The 22,899-nt window shown below is 38.7% G+C and overlaps 1 protein-coding gene across 1 annotated transcript in view; it reads left to right on the top strand.

Moving 5' to 3' along the window:
* The first annotated feature begins 5,336 nt into the window (after positions 1-5,336).
* gdap1l1 (ganglioside induced differentiation associated protein 1-like 1) overlaps positions 5,337-22,899 on the top strand; it is a 29,778-nt gene continuing 12,215 nt past the window's right edge. Inside the window, exons 1-3 of the mRNA XM_005918769.3 lie at positions 5,337-5,866; positions 13,905-14,097; positions 19,794-19,967. Of these exons, the coding sequence (XP_005918831.1) occupies positions 5,687-5,866; positions 13,905-14,097; positions 19,794-19,967 (547 nt within the window). The 5' untranslated portion in view covers positions 5,337-5,686. The remainder of the gene's footprint in view (positions 5,867-13,904; positions 14,098-19,793; positions 19,968-22,899) is intronic.

Here is a 22,899-nt window from a genome sequence, read left to right on the forward strand (position 1 = left end):
TTTTTTCTTTTTTTTTTCTTCCAGTTTTACTTTGAAAGTTAGATTTGCTGTATTTTACTTCCTTTTTCCTCCTTTGTGGTTGTATCCCTCATCCTCATCAGTTTCACCTGTTGCCCACCTGACTGTCATCACTAATCACACTTATCTGCTATCTCACTGGCCCCTTTATTAGGTACAGCTTACTAGTACAGGTTTGAGATGACTGGAGCTTTATGATATGGTGCATTACTGTGCAGGTAGAGGCCATCAGAAGATGGAAATACTGTTTCCATTATGTCACTACCAACAACTTGACCTGTAAATACAAGGCAGGATGGAGTCATGCTTTTATGTTGTTTATGGCAAATTCTGACCTTACCATTCAGGTGAGGTAACACAAATGTCATCAGGTCTGGTTTTTCCAAATTACTCTTGTATAATTTTGGTGAACCTGTATGAATTATAGCCTATCTCCTTCAAGGTTTGACATGTTGTACATCAGAGATTTTCTTCTGTATATAATGAGTTGTTATTTGAGTTACTGGTACCTTCCTATTAGCTCAAAGGAGTCCGATCTCTGGCATCAATAAGGCATTTTCACACAGAGAATTGGTGCTCACTGGATATTTTATCTTTTTCAAACTGTTTTCTGCAAACCCTAGAGAGCACTGTTTGGTAAAATCCCAGCAGGTCCTTAAATAATTAAACACTTAAATACTTAAACCAGCACCAGCAGCTACGCCATATCCAAAGTCACTGAAACCACCTTACCCATCCGGATGTTGAATTTGGACTTCAGCAGGTTGTCTTGGCCATGTCTATATTTGTATATGCATTGAGTGTAAATGCAGTCTTGTGGTTGGCTGATTATTTATTTGGAGTAAAAAGCAGTTAAACTGGTGTGCCTAACAAAATGGCCAGTGAGCATATATTCCTCTTTCCTTCTGTTTCCTTCTGTTTATGTTATATATTCCTGATTCTTGATTGTCTGCTTGTGCTCTGTGTGTTTACCTTGGATTTATTAATGTACCCCTTTTATGGATTCTTGCTTTAACTCCCAGACTTGATGTATGACTTTGTGTACTTTGTGAACAACCATGAATTCTTTTTCTTAATTTTTGTGTGTGTCCAAAATCTGAGCCAATGTAACAACAGGAGAAAAACAAATCCAACATAAACACTCACACTTATGCCCCTTCCAATGAGACATCAGATCTGCATCAGTTATGTATCACTCTTCAGCCCTCTGCTGGAGCGTTTTGGTAACAACAACATATTTTGCTTGAAAACTTGAGTTGTCAAACTTGGGATGACTCTGTGCCAATTTCAGGAGCCAGCATACGAATGAAGGCTGCACAAGGAAGTATGCTGTGTTTGTAACTTAAACTAAATCTGAGTCAGTTTATCACTGATTTATATTTCTGAAACATTAGTGAGGTGACATATCTTGATCAGCTGCATCTATCAGTATTAAGCTTTAGTCAGCTTTGATTACTAAAACAGAACGGTTCAGTCTGAAGGGACCATGCTCCCTTGTTCTCATTCTGTTGTATCATATTACGTAATGAAGGAAATCTACCATGCAGACTGAATTCCTTGCTTATGGCGCCGGACAAAAAGTTATAGAGGTGCAGATTGTCTTGCAGACTGGCCTAAGAACACTGGGCTTAAAATATCCTAAATCAATTGAACCACTGGGTTCTGTAGAAGAGGAATATGTACTCAGGTATTTTAATTGAGTAACGGTGTTTGTGCATTCATGTTAAGTATCCTATTACAAGGAAAGGGTTTGCACTTATACTCCTTTGCTTAAGATAAAAAAGGTAGAAAAATGCCTGTCTAACATACAATGTTAAGCTTTTGATAGCTTGACCTTGATATTAATCAATTGCCATTTTAAACTAGTGTTTTGGGGTTGTTGTTTTTTTTTGTTGTTTTTTTGTCTAATGAATCCAAAATTGGGCAGTGGGGTCTGTTTTTGTTGCTTCCAAAGGTCAGAACATGAATCTGTGATTTTTAGGAAATTATTGTTACCCAATTTGACTGCTTAAAACTGCTTTCAAGTCTTGGTAAGAACATCTACTCTTTTTGTATCTGAAAAATGTTAACTTCTATTATTTGAGGTAGCAAGTCAGAAAGAATCTGAGCAGACTTCTTTAGCAGCTCATTGTCTCAGCTGCAGGCTCAATCATTTACCAGTTGTTTTCCTCAGTCTTGAATAATTACTGAAATAAACTCACGTGAAAGGCCTAGAGGAGGAATCATATGTGGAATATTTTTTCTAAGGAGTCAAACCAAAGACCCAAGCCTCCCAGTTTATTCTTTAAAAACACGTTTAGTTACACATGTTTAAACTGTAGAGTCTCAAGCTAATAAAATAGGTTTAGGGACAGGATTGCTTAGACTTTGTCAGATAAAAATTAAACTATATTGAAATGTGCATAACTCTTCAGTCCTCACAGGGTGCATTTAGAAAGGCATCTGAGCTACAACAAACAGGTCATGAAAAGAACAAGGAGTACTGTGAACAGATGGTAAGACCCCTGCAGAGCCCTGATTCTGGCTTCCTGGAGTCTGTCTGGGATTATGCAGGAAACCAGCAGAGACTGAGACAGACTAAATCTCTGGTAAATTCTGGACTGGGCTGGCATTTCTATAGCAAGCCATGTCCCCAGGATATGGAACAACCAGCCCAAACTATGTGCTAGGCTGCCAATGACAGCTGCTGTTTTGGAGATTACACTCAATCATTCACCTTATTTTACATGGTTACTCCAGTTTGTTTGCACCTAATTAATAAAAACATTTTCAAAATTTCTCAATTTTTATTAGAATTTTTGCAGAGAACTGGCCTTTATAGTAAGCTGTTGCATTTGTTGCATATGCAGTCAGTTTGGTAGAGCACATATTCAGTTCAGAGTAGCATAAATAAGTCTGAAAAATGATGCTCTTTAAAAGAACAAAAACACTATAACATCATACAAGAAAGTGTTTGTTGCTTTGCAAATTATTCTATTTGTTGTGTCTAACACTGAAATAAACACTGAATAGCATTTTTAAAAATCAGCACACTGACTTAAGGTAGACGTCTGTACATAAACAGAAGTCAACTGTTATTGGATATTACTAAAAAGATGAATATAGTTTACAGTGCTGCAGGATGTCTAACATATTTTTTTTTTGTAAAACCAATAATATATTTCTAATCTCAATGCTAATTAAGTCAAAAAGCAAAGAAATTATGTATTTATTTCCAGGGTTGGGATTAATTTCAATTAGTTGTGGTCAAACGTTTACATCCACAAATGGACGTCATGGTTAGTTTGGGCTTTTAATTTGAACTCTTCTTTTTCCAGACTGGAATCATCGTACAGCATACTTCTTTTATGACTTTAAAATTAGGTGGAAAAGTGTGAATTTGAAACTTTCTATAATTTACACAGGATCAAAAGTATACATGCACACCCACTGATAATTAAATGTCCTTTAGAACAGGGGTCAAACACAAGGCCTGGGGGCCAGAATTGGCCCAGCAAAGACTCCAGTCCAGTTGACTGGATAACTTTAGAGGAAAAACTTTTAACTCTTAGTTGCTATGTTTTAGTTATGTTTACAGTAATAAAGTAACACATAAACATTCTCCTTTTTTTTAAAAAATAAAGTCCTGCTGACAGTTCTTTCATTTACTACAGCAGCATTTCTTTATCATTCCTTTATTTATTCTTATCTTAAGACTTGTAGATGAGTTAAACGTCTTTACACTGACAGAAAGTGGAGTTTCACTGGTCTGTATGTGGGGGGTGGTAAAAAAACTGATATATACGTGAGCTGTATGTGGCCCTTGATGTAAAATGAGTTTGACATCCCTGCCTTAAGAAACTGCACCTCAGCTACATGCTTTGGTAGCCATCAACAAGCATCTGGAATAATTCTGACTGGATATTTCACAACTCTTCGTGGCACAATTGATAGAGCTCATTTAAATTGGTTGGTTTCCTGGCACAGGCCTGGCTTTTAAGCATAGTTCACAAATAATAATAATAATGGATTGCATTTATATAGCTCTTTTCGGGGCCCTCAAAGCACTGTACAATTCCACTATTCATTCCACTATTACCCACATAGAACCCACACAGGAACAGGGAAAACATGCAAAATGCACACAGAAAGGCCCCAGGGATCTTCTTATTATGAAGTGACAGTGCGAACCACTATGCTGCCTAATTACTTCATTCTGTTTCCATAAAATCCATTTCTATTCTTGGTGTGTCGAGGCCAGTTTTATTCCACAGGAGACAAAAAGGATGGATGCCTAGATCTATAGGCACATTGTTTCATAAAGAAATAACACTGGTATGTTTAATTACAAAACCATCTGCGTGTGAAGTTTTTTTGTGCTTTTTCACTTTGATCTGACTCACAAATGTGGGAAAAAACAATTTGGAAATATTCTTGGAGCATGACTTATTTTATGTAAAAGATGAATCACCCATTAAGTGAGAAAAATATTAACAAGAAGTAATAACTTCTGTTGTTGTAAGTTTTATCTTCTTATTGGACAGATGGTTTTAGATTAAAAATAAATAAATAAATAAAATAAATAAAATAAATAAAATTAGGATCTGGTCAACGTATTTACTGTGAACTTCTACATTACTTTTTCTAAATGCTCGCTGTATATTTTAACAAAAACTGTCCTCACCAGTGTCCAGTTCTTTAAGTTGGGGTGTGTTGAAATATTTTGGGATGTATGTTGTTTTTATCTGGGCATTTAATTTTAGCTTTACCTCAGTTTACTTAGCAACTGTAAATAAAGTATTTTTAATGTCTTGACTGATGGGGGGGATTGATTGTCCCAGTGCGTCATCTTGTGGTGTAAATTGGTATTACATGAAAGTGCAGCACGGCTCTACTTCTACTTCAGTTGATAATGTTTTTTTTCCAAATTAAAACAAATGTTGCTCTATTGTGTTGCGTCCCTTGTTTCTTCACATTTTGTCGATATCTCCGTTAATTTTGGAAGACTTTAAATGATTTTACGGTCACGGGGAATTAGGCCCTACGTGCCTTTTTAAGAGAGTAAATCAGGAGTTCGGAATATTAAAAGTTATTATGTAATCGGTTTACTGGTGTGGCTCGAGATTGAGCTGCACGTCACCCACGGACTAAAGTGAGTTTGACACCATGGCCTAGTCCAAATAGTTTCCCGGTAACGGAAAGAAAAGCACTTGAAGTCCTCTGATTATTTAATGAGCTGCTCCTATAGGCAGACTACGCTCCACACAATGAAAATTTGCGTGCGTACCGTGGCCCACAGCCTCCATTGTCCTTACAGGAGCCGATTGACCTTCCACTGAAGCGCTCCCTGCGAGGGGTTTCCACGGCGCATGTTTGTGCGTAACGCATCATGTGATGTAATACGGTTACCCATCGATTTAATTGCAAGTACAACGGCATGCTCGAGTAAGTCGGTATTTGCATATGGATTAGGGTGTGCGTGTTTTTCCCTGGGAAGCGCGGAGCTGTCCCAAACTGATGGATGCTGTCGCTGCTGCCGCGTGAACCGGTGATGCTGCTGCGCTCGAGCCGCTGAGCTTTCTCTCTCTCTCTCTTGTTCGCTTGCTCGCTCTCTTTCCCTTTCACACACTCTCTCTCTCCATCCTCTCCCTCCTCGCTCCTCTCCTCCACACGCACAAAACGCTCTGTCATGGCGTCTTCCAACCATGTTACCCCTACCAACTGTAGCTGGTGGCCCATCTCAGCCATGGATGAAGACGGCAAAATCACAGACGGGGAGGAGTGCGAAGAACCGGCGGCAGAGCCCAAACCCTTCAACAAAGACAGGCTCGTTTTGTACCACTGGACGCAATCTTTCACCTCCCAGAAGGTAAAAAAAAAGAGCAGAGCTTGAAAATGGAGGTGGCTCCACGTCTCTTTGCATGACACGATGCTACAGCTTGGAGCTGCCTCTGTTTGTCTGCTGTGACCAAAGCGTGTTTGCATCAGTGCATGTTTGTCCTGCACATATACCTCCGGAATATGAATATCATCCTGCAGCTGGGCAGAGCTCCCGTTTGAGACGTCAACGCTGCAGCACGGGGGTCTCATTTCTTCGACAGAGAGTAGTGTGTTTGATCAATGTTCTATCATTAGTCACCGCATAGATCACCTTTCACATCTTATCTGCTTCCATCCTCGATTGACACGTTGGGGCTATTATCTGCCCATAATGCTGGTGAACGTGGTTAGGCTACTATGGGCTTTGACACATGACATCCTAAATAATTGATCAAAATGCTGTGCAAAACAAACTCCAAAGGCCATCTCCCACCTTCTGCAGCTGAATCACACCATATGTTCTTATTTTCATGCCTTCCTTCAGTCTACCTGTGATTTATTAACATGCATGCTCCCACGAAATGAGCATGTGTTTATAAAATTTTGCATTGAAGCCACACAAATAATTCTGAAAACATAAATGATTATCATATAGAGAATTCAGTACCATGAAGCTCCAACAATTAAACATTAAACCCGTTTGCATTTAAAAAGCATAGACTGTATGTAAAAGATGAACTCAGCCGTCATGGTATGTTTTGTCCTCATTTTGAAAGCCACGCTTCACTGTTGCTTAGGCTGGTCGTGCACCTCTCGATTTTTGTAACTCTGTGCGGGAAGCGCAGCCGACGTGGTTCGGTTGAAGACGTCAGTGTATCATCATGTCAGGTTTTACCATATTTCAATGAAAGCTCAGATATTCCCAGATTATACAAAAATCCTGCACCATTTTTAAAAAGATAAAACTTTCTTGAGAAAACTTCATTTTGACTTCCACTCCTTTGCTAGCACTGAGAACACTGCAGTGAGTATGAAGCACAGCAGCGGTATAACTGTGAAATAGTTGTAGAGATGTCACCGATGACTTGTGACACAACCAATCAACTTCACAGGTCCAATGCAAAGAAACCGTTATCATTTAATTAGTGCTAAACAACAGACTAATATACTGGAATTTCACCCACCAGAATTGAACCACAGACTTTCTGGACAGTAGGTAACATGCAGTATTTGTCAAATAGTGCATCTGTGATGCACCAATAGCATAAACATGGTGGAGAGGTTCAGTTCTGTGACTCCAGTTAGCAGACAATGATTGGCGACAGCTCCTTTTGTCGTTCACACCGCCAACTCTCGTATCATGAAGCTTAGACCAAAACAGTTTCATTATCCAGGCTGAAAACATGTTTATTTGTGTATTATAGTTAGGCATTTTAACACGGGAGTCTATGGGGACTGACTCAGTTTTAAAACCAGCCTCATATGGACATTAGAAGAACTGTGCTAATTAGACAACAATAGTGGTTTGGCCCACTAAGGAGGAGAATGGTACCAGTGCTAGAGCTATAAAACCATAATATTCACCTTTAGGCGCAAACTCTCTATGTGCTGGAAGAGGTTCAACCAATGTCAACTGGATATGTTCTGAAGGACAGTCATTGCACTCAAAGGTGAATGCACAGCAGGGTGCATGGCCTATATAACCAACGCACAGAAGCTATTTGCAAAGCGTTGTTTATTTTATGGAAAGGGTGCTTAAAGAGTTACTTTTCTCACTAGATAAAGCCGTAGTATAACAGATGGTGGTAATTAGACATTTTTAAAAGACTTTGAGATGTTGAGTGACGGGTGGTGCCTAACTGCCACTCAAAGCAGCCATGTAATGCTTAACTGCTACAATTTACAGCAATTAATCTGATGTCACGAAGGGCAATTAGCTGTAGTCGTAAACTGCAATCTGTACCAGGCCGCAAATATGTTTATTTAAAGTGTATTTTAACATGGAAGTGGAGCTGACCTCAGGAGGCCACCAAAGCAAGACGTCGTGAGAGTTATTCGAGCTTGGACTTGGACACCAGACGATTTTGAATGATGTGGAAACTTTTGTGTTTCATTACTCGTTATTGCACATCTGTCACACAAATGTGCAAGAAAACCCCTTAAGAACTTCCAGAGCTTTAGAGTTTTTATGATACTTGAAGTTTAATTTTGGATAACAAACAACTTCTTTCACATGTAAACAAACCGGAAGTGACAGCATGCAAACGCTGTAGAAAAGGTGAAGGTCATGACATAATCACTTGTAATTGCATTTCTGTGTTAACACGATGAGGATATTGTTCAGTGTGAGATTTAATATGATGACGCAGAGAAGGAAAATGCTAAAAGAACAAGCGGAGCTTTCCCTTTCCACTATCATGCTGCTTTATAGGCCACATTTATTAGATCCAGTAGTTTGAGATTTGACCCACATAAGTCATTAAACATTTGGACTTTGCTGCTCACCTTGTCACACCTGTAAATTGATGTACATGAAAAGGTAAATTGCTAAACTGCCCCTTTAAAAGTGGATTCAGCTATGCAATGGCAACTGGCATTTCATCCTTTGTCCTCATCAGCCATCATCTGTGCCTAATGTGTGCACATGGATTACATGACTATGACTAGTATCTTTGTACAGTCAGGGAGTTTTATAGATGAGTTGATGCGCATAAAAGTAAAACTGCAACTATTTTCTTTTAAATTTTTAAATTATTCATTGGGAAAAATGAGCATTCTGATGACAACCCCTTACTGTCTGATAAACAGCGATGGCCATTTTCACTACAAGATTAATTTATTGTGAGAAATACTTCAGTCTCTTAGGATTCTTTAAAAATTCAAGTCTCAAGGTGCGATTCAACACATAGATCTACCTTTCTGTCATCATTGCATATTACTGAGGACGAAGTCAGAAATGTTGTTTAGAAACACTGTAGCACATCAGCTTTGAGTTCATGCTCAGTCTCAGGTTTGTACGTTAGTTATAAAGCTCAGGATCTCTGGCTCATGGCCACTCGAGTCTGAGCTGCTGATTGAGCTGACTGTCACTCAGCAGAGGGTAAACACCAAGCTCACTGTCATGATTATCGCCTCAGTCCTGGAGCTGGAGGAGCTGGAGTGACTCCTCGATCATGTGTGATTGTGCTGTCAGTGAACTCGCTGCCTCTTTCACAAGTAACACATGGGTTTCAGCTCAGATGCTGAAAGAAATTCGAGCAACAAACCTGCTAATGTTTACGTGTACGATGTTGTGTTATTGTTATGTGAGCTGAAGCATGGGATGATGGGAAGGGCCTTTATGAGATTAAGAGGCCGTGCACCTGGTTATCTGCTCCACTAGAAATTTACTGAAAATGTTACACATTAATATAACACAATTGGTCAAAATCAGTTTGTTGCACCTTTGAAAGATGTGTTATATTTAGTCAATCTTTTGTGACTTGCCAAATATGTTTTTCCACTGTATGAAAAGACAGAAATGAATCCTTTCGTAAACACACTGGCAGTGCGAGACAGGCAGCTTTTGATAAAGGAGTCACATTTTCAGCTGATCAACATTTCTCTGTGCCGACTCCATTGTCGTCAATGTGCAGGGGATTATTTACAAGCTTGTGTATACCTCAGCAAGTTTATGAGGAAGGAGACAATGTACCGTCGAACTTCTCTTGCACCACACTTTAACTTTATTGTCTTGCTTAAATACGGTTTCATATCTAGCATCACTGTAACTTTGATCCTGTGGCCCTGCACTATAATTATTTACCTCACACCAGGGATGAATTTTGAGAACAACAAATATGGTAATGATAGATACAGAAAAGGCGCAGTGACACAGAGGCCAGATGCACAGATCGATACAGCTCTGGCAACCTCAGAGTCTGCAGGGTAGAAATTTACACCTTTAGTGATGAGGCTTTAACAAACTGCTGTTTTCTTTCAGTGTGGGGGGCAGTATATCATGACAGCAGTGAGTATCTGGACACTTTCTTTGAAACCTTTAACAGACACAATGCCATATTTTGCTGTGCTCTCTATTCAAGTGTAACTGTTACAACTAGGACGTGAACACTGTCAAAGCTTATTTGATTGTCTGTTTACTACCATCAAACAGATAATCAGACAAAGGGAAACTGAAGCTATATGTACACATGATGTAAAGGAGGATAATACAGGTGGGCAACAAGAAACAGCTAAATCTGATCAAGACAAATGACAGAAAGGAAGTCAAGCTAAATACAAGACATAAGAGACTAACAACTAAACAGGGAATCACTAACAGAGATGACAACTTAAGAATCAAGTCAACACTCTTCTATTCTATTCAACTCAGCTTTATTCATACAGCGCCAAATCACAACAAAAGTTGCCTTGAGGTGCTTTATATTGTAACCTAAAAACCCTACATAATACAGAGAAAGCAACAACAATCAGACAACGGCCTATGAGCTAGCACTTGGCGACATTGGGAAGGAAGAGCTTCTTTTTAAAAGCAAGAAACCTGCAGTACGACCAGGCTCAGGAACTGGGTGAGTGCTGAGGGAGAGGACAAAAGAGTTTAATAATGACTAATAACTAAATGCAAAGTGGTGAATAAACACACAGACTGAAAAGAGGTGAGTGAAGAAAAAACACAGAGTGCATCATGGGAAGCCCCCAGCATCCCAGGCCTATTGCAGTGTAACTAAGGGAAGGTTCAGGGTCACCTGATCCAGCCTCGGCTCTAAGATTTGTTAAAAAGGAAAGTCTAATTATATTTGGACTGTACTGATTTATTAGAAACTCGTTTATTTATTTATTTTTAGATAGATTAAAAGTTTAAGATAGTTTGCTTTCTTTGCATTTTAACCCTTTAATGCATGAATTATGACAACCTCAATCAGGATTTTTTTCTTAAGTATTTTTATTCATCTTCACGCATGAAAAACGATTTTTCATTTTTTTCAAACATGTACTTTTCAAAGACTTTTCAAAACGTATGTTGTCCGACAACATACGTAGTGACCACTATGCGTGAAAGTGATATAGGGAAGCATATAATTTAGTTGTGCTTTTGACATAATGATAAAAAGCAGATTCTAATTTTGACTCTGATATAAACACCAAACATAAACTCATGTTAAGGCTGTAATCAGACGTAAGGCTCAAGAGTAACAGTGAAACTTGCATGGAAGTTTATGTCCAGACCAGTCGTTGTATACTTACATTACTCAGAGGTTTGTCTTGTTTTGGAGAGTACCTACCCCTGAAGTAGGTGCTAAAAGAAACACCAAACCACATGAAAACCAAACCACATACAGTACGATACAAGGAATGTAAATAGTTCCTGCAAAAATAACACTAAAGATTTAAAAACAAACACAACAAAGCAAGTGCCACCTGGTTATAATGTGTTAAACGAAAGAAGCTTTTCTTAAAACTTTTTAACTCACACACACACACACACACACACACACACACACACACACAGCTGGTCGAATTGGAGCTATTTAGTTTCTAAAATCTCATCCTCAAGGGTTGCGATAGGATTAACGCAATGAGACAAAATATAAAAATATATAAAGGGAAATAAATTATTTTCTGGGACCTTTCTTTACCTGTTCCCAGTAAAATCCTCTGTTCTGGGACCAGGCCATATCATTTATTAAAATTCGAACTGCTGCCATTTTGAGAACGTCAAACTTGGCTTACTTGGCCCTACTATGATTAAAATGGGTGCAGCTTTGCTTTATACATTTGATCAAGTTTGGTGCATTTCAGAATGATCAAGAGCAGGTTTAGTAAAATAAATGTCAGAGTATCATTTCTGTAAGGCTGATTCCCCGCCCCCAATTTCAAGTTTGATTAGATGGATTATATCTCTTTATTACTCAGTCTGTCCTGATGGGGACAGACGTCTCTCAACAGAGCCATAGAACCTCATGTTTGTTCAGTTTGGCTCGTTAGTTGTGGAGGTTTTACTGACAGAAGAAAAATAGGACTTAAGAACTTGAGGGAGGGATTGACTGAAACAATAGTAAGACCCGGAATTTGATTAAATGTAGTCCACTATGTTCAGCCAGACAGCTGCTGTTGTGTCTCCTGAATTAATGGGTTCCAGACTACTTAATTTGTCCACTTTGTTTGTATAAGAGGGGTTTTTCACATTACAAAATACAGAAACCTAAAAACCTGTGACTTACCAACCAGTGACTTATCTATTTAAATACTGAGATTTTAAGAAAGATATGCTATGGCTAAATGGACCTGCAAAGGCTCACCAAGAAATCATATGCAGTCATAGTGTAAAGGTGCACATAAAATAATTAGCCTGTCTCTGGCAGTTTTTACATGGTTATCGCTACATTCAAGAACCCAAAAAACTTCAGACACACACATTTAGTGAAACTGAACAAAAGCTAAAACTGTGTAAAAATGCTATTTCTATGTTTTAGCTAATGTTTTTCACTCACCTGGTTCCTGACTCTGACTTTTCTGAGGTTGGCATTAATCTCAGTTGGGAATGGGCACTCGGACAGCTGTGGACACTGTGGAAAAGTAGTCCCTGTTACTTTATTCACGCTTTATGGAATTTAGGTGGTGCAATTTTAAGCCTCACTGTTAGCTGCTGTGATGTCAGCTGTAAGAGAGGGTGAAGTGCTACGCTGTCAACTAAAGCTAGCAAGCTTTGTTAGCAGGTTTTATCAATAAACGGTACAGGTGTGGTGCACAGACACAAAGGTAATAGTAACTGACAGGCTAATAAAATACCAGAAAGTGAGTTTTGAAGACTGAAAGTGAGCTTGCAGTGCCTCTCAAGCAACATTAAGCAGCGTTGAAGGCATAAACATTGTTTTAGAGGGTGTAAAATAGTGTCAAATTTTAACATAGGATTCTATGGGCCCCAGGTGCCATCAGAAGAGCAGTTTCGCATTAATCACTGCGTCATTTCATGTTGCATTCCTCTAGCAAAATATTATATCTGGCGCTAAGATGATACATGAAATTATAAGAGAAGGTGGTGGAAACGCTAATAACTAAGATCTGATTAGTGCCACAACTAGACTTTTTAAATAGTACATCGTATGTTTAAAGAAAAGTGTACTTAGATGTATTACGTAGCATCATGTCTTTGCAGTACTAACTGCTTTTCATCCCTAATAACAGCAAGCTGCAGATGAAGTTCATTTATTGTATAGTGTAAGAGGAGTGAATTTTATGCTTCCCAAGCAGCTGAACTACTTGGCATCATTGCTAAGAAGTGACTAATAATATTATGTAACTCTCGATGCAACGGTGACTGTGTTATTGTGGGTATCATCCAGGGACAGCTCAGCAGTATAACACAGGGACCTGAAATATTTGGCGGTTTTATATAGAAGTCCCTGATTTAGTGTTTCTTTTCCACGCTGATGGAGATATAAAAGGCTTAGTTTTTTTTTCTTTTTTTTTTTTGACATTTCAGTTGCATGCATCGATTTGTTCCTGGTGTCCAAAACCACTGGTCCTGCTGTAATTACTATGCTTATTTTACTACATTCTTTAGGTTTATTTCATTACACCATGTCTGGCCGTGTTCAGCAAAATTCCCATTTTGTCGTTCCGCCAAATGTAGCACTTTATGCCCCAAGTGTCATCTTCTTTCATTAATCTTATTCCCAGTAATAGCTCTCCATGGACCTTGGCTTATCCTTCATGCCGTTAGTAATGTATCCTGATTGTCCTGGATTTTTTTCTCAAACTCTAGCACCCTGTGTATCTCATTAGCTTGGCAGACCACACAAACAACCAGCTCTCTCTACAGTACAGCAATTTGGAATGTAATGAACTGAGCGGAAGCTTTTAGTGAGTTTAATTTTACATTTTTTTTTTTGGTGGGCAAGTTTTTTGGTGGGCAAGTTTTTTTTTCTTAAACCAAAAATGGATGAAATGTCCTCTTATTTTGTCTTCATAGTCTAGTAACAAATTGCAAATGTTCACCCACTGAATATATTTCCAGACATACATGTTGTGATTAAATAAAAAAACAGGGGATGTGTTTGGACTAATCACGTCCTTTGTAATTTCAGGTACGGCTCGTCATTAATGAGAAGGGTCTTGTCTGTGAGGAGAGGGATGTGAGCTTGCCACTGCAGGAGCACAAGGAGCCCTGGTTCATGAGGCTGAACCTGGGCGAGGAGGTGCCCGTCTTCCTCCATGGAGACACCATCATTAGTGACTACAACCAGATTATAGATTACATGGAGAAAACCTTTGTGGGAGGTAGGACAATGCTGTCTTTCTTTTCTCTTGTTTAAAGATGGCAGAGTCATTTCCATTTGCATATTTTCATTATTTTCATTCATGCTCCATTAGAGAAGCGTTGCATAATTCATAGTTCAAAATAATCCCTATTTATCATGTATTATTAATCTGGTGCTTGCTGTGGCCGTTCAGTTCTCCTGCTTACTGTCTGAAAAACACTGTTTTAGCTCCTTTTGCTCTCACTTTAAAACTTTCTTTTTATTGGCTTCCCTTCATAAACAAAAACAAAAGATTTTGGCAGTAGGTTGATTGGGCTTCTGTAGTCACTGCTAAAGCTTGAAGAAACATCCCCTCTCTCTGACGTCACACAGAGCTATGGGTAGAAAAAATGCTTTTTCTCTCAGTGATAATCACTTACAAAGACCTTGTTATTTAAAACTGGCCATATGAGCATCCACCATGATAACAGTAACTATATAATAGAGGAATAAGGAAGCTGCATAGGTCCCACTTAACTTAAAGCATCCTTTCTATAGCAGGAAAAATCATCTTTACGCTGCACTGCAAAAAAACCCCCAAGTTCTTTTCATTTCCATATCTTCCTCATGGATCCTTAATGGGTCTAGATGCTATTTGTCTGGACGTAGCTTTAGCCTCTCTATTTTATCTTGACATATTTATGTAGCCATCAAGTGCATGTTTGAGGCCCTTTTACAGAGATCTACTTTTTAAAGAGTCCACCAGAGAGAGAGTTGTTAACCAGTAAAATTCGTTATGTTTACTAGCTAATTGTACCAAGTTAGACTATAAAAATTGGTACTGTAGTATTCAAAGCCGGCTCATTGCATGTGTGCTGCACTCCTCGTTTTTGCATTAGTCCACCTATACCAGACTAATTCATCTCTCAAGCCCCCAACCGCCACCTCGTGCTCTGCCAAAGGTTTGTGATCTGTAATCACCAATAAAGATGAGGATGAGTATTTGTAATTCTGATGTAAGCCACCTCTGTGAGTTACCAGCTGTACAGGTTAAGTGGGTGTAAAAACTGAAGGCAGCAAAAATTCCAGCAGAAGTTTAACCTAGCAGACGGAGATTGATTACACATGTGGCATCTCAATCAGTGCTGCCACACCACTAACTGCAGTACTAAGATGAATCTGGTATAAAAATTTGACCCAGTTTAGAGCTTTTACGAAACTATTCATAGAGGCCAAAACTGCTTTTTGTATCAAGCTATAAACATATTTTAAAATGCTGTAAAGTCAGGCCTTTTAACATGAGAGTCTATTACGAAGAATTTGCATTTGGGGTCAACTTAAGGTGGACATTTTAGAAACTTTAACTTTTGGCACTTGTATGTTGGCTTCATTTTTCACTCCTAGAGGCTGTTTGTTTGTTATAAACACAACCCAACCGGTCGCGGCAGATGGTTGATACTCCCTGAAGTCTTCAGCTGGAGGTTTGTTCCTGCTAAAAGGGAGTTTTTCCTCCCTACTGTCACCGCCTGCTTGCTCATAGGGGGGTTGTCTGATTGTTGTTGTTTTTTTTCTGAATTATTGTAGGGTCTTTAACGTACAATAGAAAGCACCTTGGGGCAATTGATGTTGTGATTTAAGAAAATGTAATAAAATTCACTTGAAATTAAAGTATATCGGCCCTATAAGGGGGCGGGATATGCAACACAGGGGATTCTTCTGCTTCATCTCTCTCTTATATCTCTGACTAGAGCTATAGAAAATTTGAGGCCTCATTCGCCCAGTTTGGGAAGCTGGAGTGACAAAGACTGTTGGAAGCCATTGGAGGCCATCTGTTTTCTTTGTGCAGACTGTGTCAGTGCATACTATAATGTGAAACTGTAACTCATTGCATCAACGTCTTTGCACCAATGTCACTGAGACGATCCTTGCTGATTAGATTAGACAAAATTGGAGTGACCCCTTGGGGAACATTTGTGGCACTCACAAACGAGACACAGATATAAACACAAGAGACATAATTTAATGATTGAAACAAAAAGTCCATCAAAGCTATATTTAGAGAAGCGGCATCTGTAGCTGTGAAGTTGTGATGGATATGGAGGAACGTACGCTGTGAGGTAATGACTAAGATTCAGACTCTTGAGCTTGAAAAGGAGGCAACTGGATTTCTTTACATGTTTGAAGACATTTTGAAGACATCTAAAAAGTTTCTTCAGTTCTAAAACAAGTGGCAGAGAGTCCCAGGTAATAAACCCTTAAAAGGTGTCCTGACCCTCTTGGATAAGAGGTTAAATGTGTTCAAAAACCTAGAGAAAGACAGTTGCCTTCTTTTTAGGCTCTCAAGACTGCCATGGCTTGGATGACTGAGAGCCTACACAGACATTCAGGCTTGGCAAACATGCAGCTCAAAGAATAAGCAAATGTTAAGAAGCATACACTGAATCCTGTTATCTGTGTTGTGCTGTAGTATCTGTAGGTGGCACGTTCTATAGGATTATCAGCTGAGAGATTATGTAACAAACTGGGAGCCTCAGATCAGAAAATGCCTGGGGACATAGGTCTGTAACTGAAAAACTTCATGGCTTTCCTGCTTAGTTAGTGCTCACATGTCTAGAGCAGCGCCTAGAGCTTTGAATTCAACAGCAGAAGATCTGGTTCACTGCTTGCTCAGTAATAAAAGGCTAGAGTGCATAAGCTGACCCCAGGGTCTGATGATCTCATTCAGCTAACTTCATTTTAGTCTTTTGATAGTGTGCTAATAACTTGTTTTGGAGCAAGTTAGTCATAGAGATATAAAATCATTCATCAGTCTCCAGTTATACTCTAATAATTTAGTTAAGCTGTTATTGTTGCATTTTTTGGTTTTGTTTATTTTGTCTACTGAATGTCAAACAAGTCTGATGCATGTTTTATCCAGAAGCTTTCATCCAGGAGTCAATTTGAGGGGATGAGTTACAGGCATGCTTTTTCTCTGCCTTTAAATCCCTAATGAATCCTGGCAACGTGGGCTGCAGCTGGTCTGCAAAGGGCAGATTTCTCAGAAACGGGAGGCATATGCAGTGTGGAGCAGTGCCAACAGTTTTACAGTGTTGTTGAGGCACAGCAGGGCAAAAGCTGTTTGCAAAAAGATGTCAATCATCGCCCAAATTGTTCTTATATATTTGTCATGCTCATTGTGAACATATATGAACTCAGTCGGGAAGTTGCTTGACAGTTTGCTGCTAATTTAATCTTTCCATCACCAGTGCTGCAGCAGACTTCCTGCAGAGAACCACTGCAGGGCATGCCCAGGTCAGCATGCAGGTCCAGAGACTGATTACTCAGCTCTCTGGAGCTCAGCCACGTGCAGCTCCACCCTCCTTCAGCTTCTCCTCATCGTCAAGCACCCATCTGATTATCTCTGTTTTGTCAGCGATGCCTTCCCTGCATGTGGCTGGCTGTGACCCTTCAGAAAGATAAAAGCTCCCTCTGTTCTGCACTTTCAGTACCGAATCTCAGCAGCAGGTCATTATGCTGAACACCATCGCTCCCAGCCAGGCGCTGCGCTGTCAGACACGAGAATTAGGGCAGCAAAATGTAAAAGCGGGATCTCTCTGAGGTAGTAAAAGTTGTTGGAAGTGTTTTTTATGTGTGTTAAGGTGCAGACAGACTGTAGAGTTCATCTTATTATTTTTTCAAACCCACTTTGTGCAGCATAGTTAGAATAAACTGGACTTACAGCCTGAAAATGTGATGAAAGTATTTTGTTTTAATAAAGCTTATGTTTGCAGGCCATTTTAGATGTTTACAGTAGCTATAAGGATAGACAATATAAAACATTTTAATATGATAGCAGGCAGAAAAAATCCACTCTTAAATTCTGGTAACAAAATATTTGGCACATGTTGATAATCAGTCTTTAACAGGAAACAAAATCAACATGCCTCACGTGCTTCCCTGTCGCTGTGTGAGGAGGACCTGCCTGAGCTAAAGTCACTAAAAGAGAAAACTCTCCAAACAACCCGACTCCTCTTTGGGTCACAAGATATTTTGGAGTCTCTGGGCTCTTTTTTTAATCCTCCAGGTTGGTGTTTTTTTTGCCATCATTAACTTAGTGTTTTAAAAACAGGTGTAAAAGAGAAAAACTACATACTCACGGGATATAATCATGAGTCTATTCCAGATTACCTTCATTTATGTTTATTCTGTGAACATAATTTATAAAACGGAGTTAATGTTTTATTCATTTTGACCTGACAGTAGCGACCGAGAGAATATAGTTACCAGGAACTGGAACCAAGGTCTTTTTGCAAGCAGAGTCCTGTATGCCTTTAAAAAGTATGTAGGCTTAAAGCATCTCCAAGTTGTCTTGGATGGAGAAGGTACCTCCATCTTTTATATTTTCTTAGCAACAAAGCCTTAATAAGCTGTTGGATGAAAACTTGATGAGAGTGAAATCCATCTTTTCTGCAACTGTCTGCAAGAAAGTCTATAATAATTCACTATCATAATAATAATAATAATAATAATAATAATGCAGCTTTTTTCTTGTAACGGCAGGTAAGCAGAACAGATTGAGTCAGTAGGCGGATGATGTAACAAAGTTATGGAGTCTAATTACAGTGTTATTGTTTAATTTGTGTTTTTGTTGCTCTGGAACGGGAATTTAATCTCATGTGGTTATACCAGGGGTGGGCAACTCCAGGGTTCGAGGGCCGGTGTCCTGCAGGTTTTAGATGTCACCCCGGGTCTACACACCTGAATCAAATGATTAGTCCATTACCAGGCGCCTGGAGAACTTCAAGACATGTTGAGGAGGTAATCTAGCCATTTAAATCAGCAGTGTTTGACCAAGGACACATCTAAAACCTGCAGGACACCGTCACTTGAGGCCCGGGGTTGCCTACCTTTGGGTTATACCATAGTCTAGTGTTTTCACTCAACATAAATTGTTGTTGATCTTGTTGTTCCCTTCACCTGAAGGATGAACTGGTTAGATTTTGGTAATCAAGGTCACTGTGACCTCACCTCCAGCCCTAACATCTGTATCATTTCTGAAAGCTCAGTATGTCAGGAACACTTTCAGGGATTTTCTTTACATTTGGCACAAACATGTACTTGGGTCACATTACCACAGTTGCACTGTAAAATAAAAGTGACTTTATTCGAATTGACTTGACCTTGAGAAGCCAAAAGAATTTACACATTTCGTGCCTGACCAGTAAACAATTATCCAAGTGGAATTTTTGTTAAATAAAAGGAAGCTAAACACAGGTCAGTTTTTTTCTGTGGTTTTTCTGATGTTCACCTGCACTGCCACAGGGTGACTGGATTAAGGGAAAGAATTTGGTGTACAGAGGCAAACATGTGTTTGTCCAAATACTTATGGACCTGAGTGTATAAGCCTGAACAGATATGGATGTAAACTAATTCCTAAAGGAATTCATCCACAGGTCTATAATTTTAGTTTCAGATTGTTTCAGTATGTCAGGCTTTGTCAAACGTGACGGGTGGTTTATTATAGTCCTCCACCTGTTACCAGGTTACCATGTTGTGTGTCTGACAGCTGAATCTGGCACAACTGTGTTATTCTGGGTTTCTGTGGTTGCTTAGAGACCTTGGGGGTTTTGGACAGATTAAGAAAAAGTCCACAGAATAATGCTCTGCAGCATGTAATTATGATTCACTACATTTTGCCCAGTTTGTATTCCTGTAAAAATGTTTTCTCTTTTTCATGCTCTTGTCTTACTCACACAGACACAGTGGCTCAGCTGATCCCTGACGCAGACTCGCCTCTCTACGATCGTGTGCAGCAGTACCGTCAGCTACTGGATGGTCTGCCCATGGATGCGTACACACATGGCTGCATCCTTCATCCAGAGCTCACGACTGACTCTATGATCCCAAAGTACGCCACAGCAGAAATACGTAGTAAGTGAAGCCAGCTCACTGCACTGCGGAGGCACGAATGCTCGTATTTTAGCATCTTTGGGAATTACAAAACAGCTCGTGTTACTTAGAGAATGGTTTTTGGGTTGTTTATTTTGCAAACATAGTGTAAGGTCAATAGAAGAAATAAAGGATCCCTTTTAATCAAATGCATTTTTATTGTATTTTGAGATGTCTATAAACATTCCTATAGCTCTTGACAGTTAGATTGCCTCCCTGCTTTGTGAGTGCAGATTTGATTTTCTTGTGAATAACAAATTTATTCAGTGTTAGAAAAGTTCAGGTTCCTCCAATATTTAAGATGTAAGAAATAAGAAGCATTGTTTCAAATTTTCAAGTAAGTTTTTTATCTTTTGTTTTCACATCAGTTTTGATTCAGTTAATTTTAACAGATTAAGTAAATACCTTTACAACAGCAGTCCCCAACCCCCAGGCCTCGGACCGGTACTGGTCCGTGAGTCGTTTGGTACCGGGCCGCGAGAGTTGAGGCTCAGGTGTGAAATGTGTGGTTTTCAGGGTTTTTATTGGTTTTCAGCGTTATTTTGTTATCGTTTTTATCGTTAACTCGGTTTTCCTGGGTCTTTTCACGTGTGTTATGAATAAATCTTCTTTTTTTCAGTACCGGTACTACAACACCTTAAAGGCCGGTCCGTGAAAATATTGTCGGGCATAAACCGGTCCGTGGCACAAAAACGGTTGGGGACCGCTGCTTTACAAGAACGTTGATAGCTAGATCAGCTGTTTTCATCTGTGTTACGTCAGCTGACCTTCTGCTGCTTCTGTAGCCGCTTATTTAAAGGACACACGAGAAACATACATCACAAAGACTGACCTGCGTTTAATTCAGAACTATAGAAGAGGTAAATCTCAAGCTACATCCTGAAAGTTCACAAAGAGATTTAAAATAAACGAACAAAAACAAACAGGAAAGAAGTGCAGATTTAATGAAATGTGCAAAAATAAATGGAAATACAGGATGTTGTTTGAGGTAAAAAACATCTCTATAACCGGAAAGTCAAAACCATCTTTATCTTCATTATGCTCTGACCTCTCTGAGGCAAGCTTTTGTGTAATATCTTGAAGTAATCGTCAGGAACAGTTCTTCAGGCTTCCCGAAGGAGATTCAAGTTCTTCTTAGGAGCTTCCTTTTCTTCCAATATCTGTCAAGATGATCCCATTACTTCAGTAACTTTAATCTGAAAAGAAAACATTTATCAAATTTGACTAAAGGACAGACGCAGCTCTCTGTCCATTCAGGTCAGTTATGTGAAAAAGCCAAAATAGCTTTAACCGACCAAACCTTTGTTCCCCAAAAAAGGTACAATATGAAGACTGTCTGATCTCCTCACGAAAAACTGAGCAAGACTTCAGGGTCTTTCCAGAAACAGGATGATTTGCAAATTTTAGCAACTGAATCCACTCGAGTGTGTGTAGCACAAAGGCACGCAGTGTCCATAGAATCACAGTGTTCACTGACTCAGTTTAATTTAATGTGACAGAGGGCTCTGCTCCATTTCACAATGCATGTTCACACACGTTTAATATCTGAATAGATGCATGTGGGTCTGCAGGTGTGTGTGTCTGTGTGTGTGGTGAGTTAATGATATATTTTTGTCCCTTTTGTTATTTCTAAGATATTGCATTTATCAATTAATACAGAGTGAAAAGGTCAAATTATAAAAAAAGGCTCCACAATAAAAGCAAAAATGCTTCCTTCTAGAGTTTGCATAATTATTCATAAATTATATTTTGAAAAATTTATATTTAATAGACAACAGTGTAGAATTGTGTTAACCCTATTGAAAGATAAGCCATCTACATTTAGACAGTATCCTAAAACAAATGCAAAATGTGTTAAACAAATACAGGAAAATGTGTATATTTAAGCTCCCTGGCAACTAAATTAGGTACATTGTGTTAGTACTGGGTTAGAACGCAATGAAAACAACAGAATTAAAATGAAAATGACGGAATTTGAATGAAAACAACAGAATTTGAAAACAAACAATGGAATTTGAACGAAAACAATGGAATTGGAATGAAAACAACAGAATTAGATCAAAAACCAAAGAATTTGTATGAAAACAACAGAATTTGAATGAAAACAACGGAATTTGAAAACAAACAACGGAATTGGAATGAAAACAACGGAATTTGAATGAAAACAACTGAATTTGAGAACAAACAATGGAATTTGAATGAAAACAACGGAATTTGAAAACAAACAACGGAATTTCAATGAAAACAACAGAATTTGAGAACAAACAATGGAATTTGAACGAAAACAACGGAATTTGAATGAAAACAACGGAATTTGAAAACAAACAACAGAATTTCAATGAAAACAACAGAATTTGAGAACAACAAACAATGGAATTTGAACGAAAACAATGGAATTGGAATGAAAACAACGGAATTTGAAAACAAACAACGGAATTTGAACGAAAACAATGGAATTTGAACGAAAACAACGGAATTTGAATGAAAACAATGGAATTTGAACGAAAACAACGGAATTTGAATGAAAACAACAGAATTTGAGAACAAACAACAGAATTAGAATGAAAACAACAGAATTAAAATGAAAATGACGGAATTTGAATGAAAACAACAGAATTTGAGAACAAACAATGGAATTTGAACGAAAACAATGGAATTGGAATGAAAACAACAGAATTTGATCAAAAACCAAAGAATTTGAACGAAAACAACAGAATTTGAACGAAAACAACGGAATTAGAATGAAAACAACGGAATTTGAAAACAAACAATGGAATTTGAATGAAAACAACGGAATTTGAATGAAAACAACGGAATTTGAATGAAAACAACGGAATTTGAAAACAAACAATGGAATTTGAATGAAAACAACGGAATTTGAATGAAAACAACGGAATTGGAATGAAAACAACGG

Source organism: Haplochromis burtoni, unplaced genomic scaffold (genome assembly GCF_018398535.1).
Source record: "Haplochromis burtoni strain Fernald_Lab_line unplaced genomic scaffold, NCSU_Asbu1 Contig_31, whole genome shotgun sequence".
Lineage (NCBI taxonomy): Eukaryota > Metazoa > Chordata > Actinopteri > Cichliformes > Cichlidae > Haplochromis > Haplochromis burtoni.